Here is an 8,862-nt window from a genome sequence, read left to right as displayed (position 1 = left end):
GTGAAGAATAAGAAGAGAAGTGAAGAAGAAGAGAAGTGATGAAGAAGAAGAGAAGTGAAGAAGAAGAAGAGAAGTGATTAAGAAGAAGAGAAGTGATGAAGAAGAAGAGAAGTGAAGAAGAAGAGAAGTGATGAAGAAGAAGAGAAGTGATGAAGAAGAAGAAGAGAAGTGAAGAAGAAGAGAAGTGAAGAAGAAGAGAAGTGAAGAAGAAGAAGAGAAGTGAAGAAGAAGAGAAGTGATGAAGAAGAAGAGAAGTGAAGAAGAAGAAGAGAAGTGATGAAGAAGAAGAGAAGTGAAGAAGAAGAGAAGTGAAGAAGAAGAAGAGAAGTGAAGAAGAAGAAGAGAAGTGATGAAGAAGAAGAGAAGTGAAGAAGAAGAAGAGAAGTGATGAAGAAGAAGAGAAGTGAAGAAGAAGAAGAGAAGTGATGAAGAAGAAGAGAAGTGAAGAAGAAGAAGAGAAGTGATGAAGAAGAAGAGAAGTGTAGAAGAAGAGCAACGACAGAACAAGCATGAACCGACCCGTGGGCTCTCTCTCGCCCCCTTCAGTGAGGCAGAGGAGGAGGAGAGGAAAGGGAGCAGGAGAGGAAAGGGAGCAAGGGAGCAGGAGAGGAACAGAGAGCAGGAGAGGAAAGGGAGCAAGGGAGAAGGAGAGGAACAGAGAGCAGGAGAGGAAAGGGGAGCAGGACAGGAAAAGGGAGCAGGAGAGGAGAAGGAGCAAGTGAGGAAAAGGAGCAGGAGAGGAAAGGGAGCAGGAGAGGAAAGGGAGCAGGAGAAGAAAGGGAGCAGGAGAGGAAAGGGAGCAGGAGAAGAAAGGGAGCAGGAGAGGAACAGGGAGCAGGAGAAGAAAGGGAGCAGGAGACGAACAGAGAGCAGGAGAGGAGAGGGAGCAAGGGAGGAAAAGGAGCAGGAGAGGAAAGGGAGCAGGAGAGGAAAGGGAGCAGGAGAGGAAAGGGAGCAAGGGAGCAGGAGAGGAAAATGAGCAGGAGAGGAAAGGGAGCAGGAGAGGAAGGAGCAGGAGAGGGAGGAGCAGGAGAGGAAGGAGCAGAAGAGGAAGGAGCAGGAGAGGAGCAGGAGAGGAGCAGGAGAGGAAGGAGCAGGAAAGGAAGGCGCATGGGAGGAAGGAGCAGGAGAAAAAGGAGCAGGAGAGGAAGGAGCATGAGAGGGAGGAGCAGGAGAGGAAGAAGCAGGAGAAAAAGGAGCAGGAGAGGAAGGAGCATGAGAGGAAGTAGCAGGAGAGGGAGGAGCAGGAGAGGAAGGAGCAGGAGAGGAAGGAGCAGGAGAAGAAGGAGCATGAGAGGAAGGAGCAGGAGAGGAAAGAGCAGGAGAGGAAGGAGCAGGAGAAGAAGGAGCAGGAGAGGAAGGAGCAGGAGAGGAAGGAGCAGGAGAAGAAGGAGCAGGAGAGGAAGGAGCATGAGAGGAAGGAGCAGGAGAGGAAGGAGCAGGAGAAGGAGGAGCAGGAGAGGAAGGAGCAGGAGAGGAAGGAGCAGGAGAGGGAGGAGCAGGAGAAGAAGGAGCAGGAGAGGAAGGAGCATGAGAGGAAGGAGCAGGAGAGGAAGGAGCAGGAGAAGGAGGAGCAGGAGAGGAAGGAGCAGGAGAAGAAGGAGCAGGAGAAGAAGGAGCTCTCTCTCTCGTGACATCAGGTTGAAGCAGAGCGCTCTCTGCTGGTCTCAGTGTTTTGCTGACGACACTGCAGAGATCTGCAGGAGCCGCTACGTCACGACCCCCCTCCTCCCTCCCCCCTCCCTCCCCGGTACGGTACATTGCCATGGCGACCGGGCACCACAGTGTGAGGTCAGTGTTTCCATGGCGATGGAGCAGAGGAACGGTAATCCTGTCTCGTGGAAACAGAGTGGGGGGGGGGGGGGAGGAAAGGAGGGAGGAAAGGAAGGAAGGGAAGGAGGGAGGAGGCATGTGTTAGCATGTGTGTGTGACCTCACTAAAGCTGCAACACTCCTCCTCCTCCTCCCTTCCTTGTTCCTCCTTCCTTCTCCTCGCTCCTAATAGTGAATTTGGAATAAAGCTCCTCAGATCCATTTCAACAAAACACTAAATAAACAACAACAACTACAGGTGAAGTCAAACACCACCTTTATTCTACTGTTCTAACACGACGTCTTTGGACTTATGAAATAAATCATCTTCAGAAACAGAATGTTAGAACACTAGAACGTCAGAACGTTAGAACACTAGAACCAACCGGAGAGTCCTCCTCCTCCTCCTCCTCCTCCTCGAGTGGTAAATATATATATATAAATATATAATATATGTTTCAAAGAACTGCAGAAGCTGCAGATCGACACCAGCAACACATTCATCATCTCTGACTCCTCCCCCTTCTCTTGGCATCTTTCAAACGGTGCAGAGGCTCCTGATTGGCTGGTTGAGGGGCTTTTGATGTGTGTGTGTGTGTGTGTGTGTGTGTGTGTGTGTGTGTGTGTGTGTGGAGGCGTGGAGCAGCAGCCAATCAGGAGCCTCCCTGTCTCCCAGCCCCTCTTTTTTGGTTTGTTTAAACCACCATGAATATTCACCCGCCTGTACCAGCACCTCCTCCTCCTCCTCCTTCTTATGTAGAAGAACAGCAACATGGAGGAGCTTTGTGCGGCTGACACAATGGACTCCCCTCCTCCCTCCTCCCCCCCTCCTCCTCCCCCCTCCTCTGCAGATTCTAGGTTTGCAGTGCTGCCTCTCTGCTCACAGCTCAGGCTATAAATAACTCAGCAGCCATCTTAGCTTCCTGTTGTTGTTGGTTTTAACCCTGTGAAGGAGGAAGAGGAGGAGAGGAAGGAGGCGGAGGAGAAGGAAGGAAAGGAGAAAAGGAAGGAGAGGAGGAAGAAGAAGGAGAGAAGGCGGAGGAAGGAAAGAGAGGAGAGAGGAAGGAAGGAGAGGAGAGGAGAGAAGAGGAGGAAGGAAGGAGAGGAGGAATGAGAGGAAGGAGAGGAAGAGGAGGAGGAAGAAGGAGAGGAGGAGAGGAGGAAGGAGAAGGAGAGGAGGAAGGAAGGAGAGAGGAGGAAGGAAGGAGAGGAGGAGGAAAGGAGGAAGGAGAAGGAGAGGAGGAAGGAAGGAGAGGAGAGAGGAGGAGAGGAAGAGGAAGGAAGGAGAGGAGGAAGGAGAAGAGAGAGGAGGAGAGGAAGAGGAAGGAAGGAGGAGGAAGGAGGAGGAAGAAGAAGGAAGGAGAGGAGGAAGGAAGGAGAGGAGAAGGAGGAGAGGAAGAGGAAGGAAGGAGAGGAGGAAGGAAGGAGAGGAGAGAGGAGGAGGAGAGGAAGAAGGAAGGAGGAGGAAGGAGAGGAGGAAGGAGAGGAAGAGGAAAGGAGGAAGGAGAAGGAGAGGAGGAAGGAAGGAGAGGAGAAGGAGGAGAGGAAGAGGAAGGAAGGAGAGGAGGAAGGAGAGGAGGAGAGGAAGAGGAAGAAGGGAGAGGAGGAAGGAAGGAGAGGAGAGAGGAGGAGGAGAGGAAGAAGGAAGGAGGAGGAAGGAGAGGAGGAAGGAGAGGAAGAGGAAGAAGAAGGAAGGAGAGGAGGAAGGAAGGAGAGGAGGAGGAATAGGAGGAAGAGAAGAAGAGGAAGAAAGGAGGAGGAGGAGAGGAAGAGGAAGAAGGAAGGAGAGGAGGAAGGAAGGAGAGGAGTAGGAAGAGGAAGGAAGGAGAGGAGGAGGAGGAGAGGAAGGAAGGAGGAGGAGAGGAAAAGGAAGAAAGGAGGAGGGGGAGAGGAAGAGGAAGAAAGGAGGAGGAGAGGAAGAGGAAGGAAGGAGGAGGAGGAAGGAAGGAGAGGAGGAGGAGGAGAGGAAGGAAGGAGGAGGAGGAGAGGAAAAGGAAGAAAGGAGGAGGAGAAGAGGAAGAAGAAGGAAGGAGAGGAGGAGGAGTAGGAGGAGGAGAGGAAGAGGAAGGAAGGAGAGGAGGAGGAGGGTACTGTGGGACATGATGAAGGTGAACAGGCTCCTGGTGTCTGGATGTCCTCCTGACCCAGAGTGAATGTGAAATACTACGTCTACACTGTACTACCTCACTGTGTGTACTTTGAATTAATACAAGACACTTGTATAATAATATACTATAGTAATACTACGTATGTCTGTTATTGTTGTACCTCATCAATATCAAGTGAGTAGACCGAGATAGTCTTTATACATATATATTTATACATATATATTTAAACATATATATTTATAATATATATATATATAAATATATATTTATAATATGTATATAAATATATATTTAAATATTTAAATATATAGTTAAAATATTTTTTTTGATATTTTAATATATATTTAACTATATAAATATATGTATATATAGTTAAATATATATTTATATATATGACAACAATCATTAGTTAACAGTTCAACCAACTACAACGGTGAAATCCTGCTTTTACATGAATGCATGAGTAATACTACTCTAATGATAGAATATATAATAGTACAACAGTCTGAACACTTTAACTACAGTTTACTGATTATACTGACACACTGTTACTGAGTATTTCTACTGTAGAGTATTAGTACTCTTACCTTAAGGATCTGAATACTTCCTCCACTGATAACCTGAACAACAAGGTGTCATTTATCAAAGTCAATACTGTGTGTGTGTATATAACAGTGTGTGTGTGTGTATATAACAGTGTGTGTGTGTGTATATAACAGTGTGTGTGTGTGTGTGTGTATATAACAGTGTGTGTGTGTGTATATAACAGTGTGTGTGTGTGTGTATATAACAGTGTGTGTGTATATAACAGTGTGTGTGTGTGTATATAACAGTGTGTGTGTGTGTGTATATAACAGTGTGTGTGTGTGTATATAACAGTGTGTGTGTGTGTATATAACAGTGTGTGTGTATATAACAGTGTGTGTGTGTGTGTGTGTGTGTGTATATATAACAGTGTGTGTGTGTGTATATAACAGTGTGTGTGTATATAACAGTGTGTGTGTGTGTATATAACAGTGTGTGTGTGTGTATATAACAGTGTGTGTGTGTGTGTATATAACAGTGTGTGTGTGTGTATATAACAGTGTGTGTGTGTGTATATAACAGTGTGTGTGTGTGTATATAACAGTGTGTGTGTATATAACAGTGTGTGTGTGTGTGTGTGTGTGTATATATAACAGTGTGTGTGTGTGTGTGTGTATATAACAGTGTGTGTGTGTGTGTATATAACAGTGTGTGTGTGTGTATATAACAGTGTGTGTGTGTGTGTGTGTGTGTGTATATAAAACAGTGTGTGTGTGTGTGTATATAACAGTGTGTGTGTGTATATAACAGTGTGTGTGTGTGTGTGTGTATATATAACAGTGTGTGTGTGTGTGTGTGTATATATAACAGTGTGTGTGTGTGTGTGTGTGTGTATATAACAGTGTGTGTGTGTGTATATAACAGTGTGTGTGTGTGTGTGTGTATATATAACAGTGTGTGTGTGTGTGTGTGTGTGTGTATATAACAGTGTGTGTGTGTGTGTGTGTATATAACAGTGTGTGTGTATATATAACAGTGTGTGTGTGTATGTATATAAAACAGTGTGTGTGTGTGTGTGTGTATATAACAGTGTGTGTGTATATAACAGTGTGTGTGTGTGTGTATATAACAGTGTGTGTGTGTGTGTATATAACAGTGTGTGTGTGTGTGTGTGTGTGTGTGTTATACCTGTTGGTATTCACATGAGTGTTAAACTCAAAGATCTGACCTGCTGAACAACCAACCCTTCAGATATCATTAATACTATTAATATCAACATTCATATGTATACTAATATCAGATATTAATATCATTAGTATTAATCTGCTCATAGGTAGATCATGTTTACATTATTAAATGTGAATATTTATAACAGTCTTTATTCTTTCTTCATGGTGCTCCTTTATTTACCATTTAAACAGCGTATAAACATGTAATACAAGTTTATAACTAATAATGACTTAATAATTCATTACTAACGGCGACATGTTCCACTGGAGACCAGTTCAGTCCAGTCCAGGTTCAGGACCCTGAGGTTCAGGACCCTGAGGTTCAGGTTCAGGACCCTGAGGTTCAGAACCCTGAGGTTCAGGACTCTGAGGTTCAGGACTCTGAGGTTCAGGTTCAGGACCCTGAGGTTCAGGTTCAGGACCCTGAGGTTCAAGACTCTGAGGTTCAGGTTCAGGACCCTGAGGTTCAGGTTCAGGACTCTGAGGTTCAGGTTCAGGACTCTGAGGTTCAGGACTCTGAGGTTCAGGACTCTGAGGTTCAGGTTCAGGACCCTGAGGTTCAGGACCCTGAGGTTCAGGACCCTGAGGTTCAGGACTCTGAGGTTCAGGACTCTGAGGTTCAGGTTCAGGACCCTGAGGTTCAGGTTCAGGTCCCTGAGGTTCAGGACCCTGAGGTTCAGGTTCAGGTCCCTGAGGTTCAGGACTCTGAGGTTCAGGTTCAGGACCCTGAGGTTCAGGACTCTGAGGTTCAGGACCCTGAGGTTCAGATTGTTCACGTTACCGTGGTTACATAGAAGACTTGATTTAATTGACTGTTTTAAGCTCCACAAACAACTTAAGAGCAATTAATCCATCGTTAGTTTAAACAAAACTCAAAGAAAACAGTTCCAGCTTCTGAGATGTGGTTTCATATTTCATATTTCATATTTTCATGTGTTCTTAGATTTCTGACACTAAACACATATTTTGGTCAAAAGATAATCACGGACGTTGGGACAGGATTTGTGTTTTGTATTAACTGTAATTTCATAAACTAATTAATCATTAATCTTACTTCACAGATTAAAAGGTTGAAGAAGAAATGAGAATAACTGGTAATTGAATCACTAGTTCCACATTTTGATCAGTTGTTACTGTTAAAAGTCACCACTTCATGTTCCTTCACTGATCCTTTCTGTGAGGCTTTAAAGATGAGGAACAAGTCTCCTGATCTCTGAACGCAACATCAGTTTAGTGAAAGGTTCGTTTTAACTCGATACACATTAGATATAGATATAGACAGAATAAACCGGATGTCATAGAATAATCTCTTTGAACTCGACTCGTCTGCAGAAAAAGAAACAGACTAGGAACCAGATGTCAACGAGGGAAACTGCTTTTATTCACAAAGAAAACATTTGTCTGCGTCTGCGTCGACAGATTATCATAACCAGAAGAGGAGAAGCGTCGAGACTTCTACCGACACCAGAGGAACCTTTCACAATAAAAGCCACGCTGGTGAAACTCTGCAGGTCAGAGTTGGTCAGTAGCAGAAGATCCAAACCTGATGTGAGCCAACGACACAAACTCAAGAAGAAGAAGAAGAAGAAGAAGAAGAAGAAGAAGGAGAAGAAGAGTGATGGATGTCCTCTTCACTTCCCCAGCAACAAACTGAAAGAAAACACAAATCATCTTATTATTCATGTCCTCATTATTAATGTCTCCTCTAATAAAGAGTTCACTTTAACTCCTCATGAAACTATGACGTCATGATGGATTCATCTGAGACCAACAGTCATGTGACCAGAAACCAGAGAAACTCTGACTGATATGAAGGAAGTGAAGAGAGAGAGGAGAGAGGAGGGAGGAGAGAGGAGGAGAGGAGAGGGAAGAGAAGAGGAGAGGAGAGGAGAGAGGAGGAGAGAGGAGGAGAGAGGCTGAAAACGTGTCGATAGATTAATGAGTGCTGTCATAACTGTTGTTCTCACTAAAGTCATGTTCTAGTTCTCTCTTCTACTCATGATGGTTCCGTTTCATCGAGCAGGACTTTTATTTTGAAGGGAAAGTCAATAGAGAACCATGTGACAGGAGACCAGAACACCGCTCTAAACTGATAGTGTTCAGAGGTTTAAGGAAACAATATGACGCTACAACCAGCTGGTTAGCTTAGCTTAGCATAAAGACTGGAAACAGAGGGAAACTACTAGCCTGTTGGAGTGTAAATATCACTGCAGAAAGTCTACAGAGAGCAGACGGTTTGTGGTTCAGAGGGCTCCACTCAAACAGAGGACACATTAACAGGACTCACTTGAAGTTGTCTTTGTCCTGCAGGTTGAGCACCAGGCTGTCAGCGTTCAGGTAAATTTTGTTCTGGGACTGCGCCACCTGCAGGTGAAACAACACAGAGTGGAGCGTGAGGAGAGCTGCTGCTGAGCACAAAGGACCTCTGTGAGAGATGATCCACACAGAGGTGATCCACACTGAGGTGATCCACACAGAGGTGATCCACACAGAGGTGATCCACACTGAGGTGATCCACACAGAGGTGATCCACACTGAGGTGATCCACACAGAGGTGATCCACACTGAGGTGATCCACACAGAGGTGATCCACACTGAGGTGATCCACACAGAGGTGATCCACACTGAGGTGATCCACACTGAGGTGATCCACACTGAGGTGATCCACACAGAGGTGATCCACACTGAGGTGATCCACACAGAGGTGATCCACACTGAGGTGATCCACACAGAGGTGATCCACACTGAGGTGATCCACACTGAGGTGATCCACACTGAGGTGATCCACACTGAGGTGATCCACACTGAGGTGATCCACACAGAGGTGATCCACACTGAGGTGATCCACACTGAGGTGATCCACACTGAGATGAGGCCGGGTCACGTCCACACGGGACACACACAGGGGAGACACAAGAGACACAAGAGACATACGGGAGACACAAGAAACACACGGGAGACACAAGAAACACACGGGAGACACAAGAAACACATGGGAGACACAAGAAACACATGGGAGACACGCGGGAGACACAAGAAACACATGGGAGACACAAGAGACACACGGGAGACACAAGAGACACGCGGGAGACACAAGAGACACACGGGAGACACAAGAAACACACGGGAGACACAAGAGACACACGGGAGACACAAGAGACACACGGGAGACACAAGAGACACACGGGA

The 8,862-nt window shown here is 45.8% G+C and overlaps 1 protein-coding gene across 1 annotated transcript in view; it reads right to left on the bottom strand.

Annotated features, from left to right (window-relative positions):
• Positions 1-7,032: 7,032 nt before the first annotated feature.
• The window catches only part of LOC137884392 (prohibitin-2-like), a 10,571-nt gene continuing 8,741 nt past the window's right edge, over positions 7,033-8,862 (bottom strand). Inside the window, exons 9-10 of the mRNA XM_068726180.1 lie at positions 7,961-8,037; positions 7,033-7,323 (exon numbers count right to left, since the gene is read on the bottom strand). Coding sequence (XP_068582281.1) covers positions 7,305-7,323; positions 7,961-8,037 — 96 coding nt within the window. The 3' untranslated portion in view covers positions 7,033-7,304. The remainder of the gene's footprint in view (positions 7,324-7,960; positions 8,038-8,862) is intronic.

This window comes from Cebidichthys violaceus, unplaced genomic scaffold (assembly GCF_023349555.1).
Source record: "Cebidichthys violaceus isolate CVI_PGR_0920_01 unplaced genomic scaffold, fCebVio1.0.p SCAF_38, whole genome shotgun sequence".
Taxonomy (NCBI): Eukaryota; Metazoa; Chordata; class Actinopteri; order Perciformes; family Stichaeidae; genus Cebidichthys; species Cebidichthys violaceus.
Note: the sequence above shows the minus strand (reverse complement) of the source record. Positions and strands in the feature narration are given on the sequence as shown.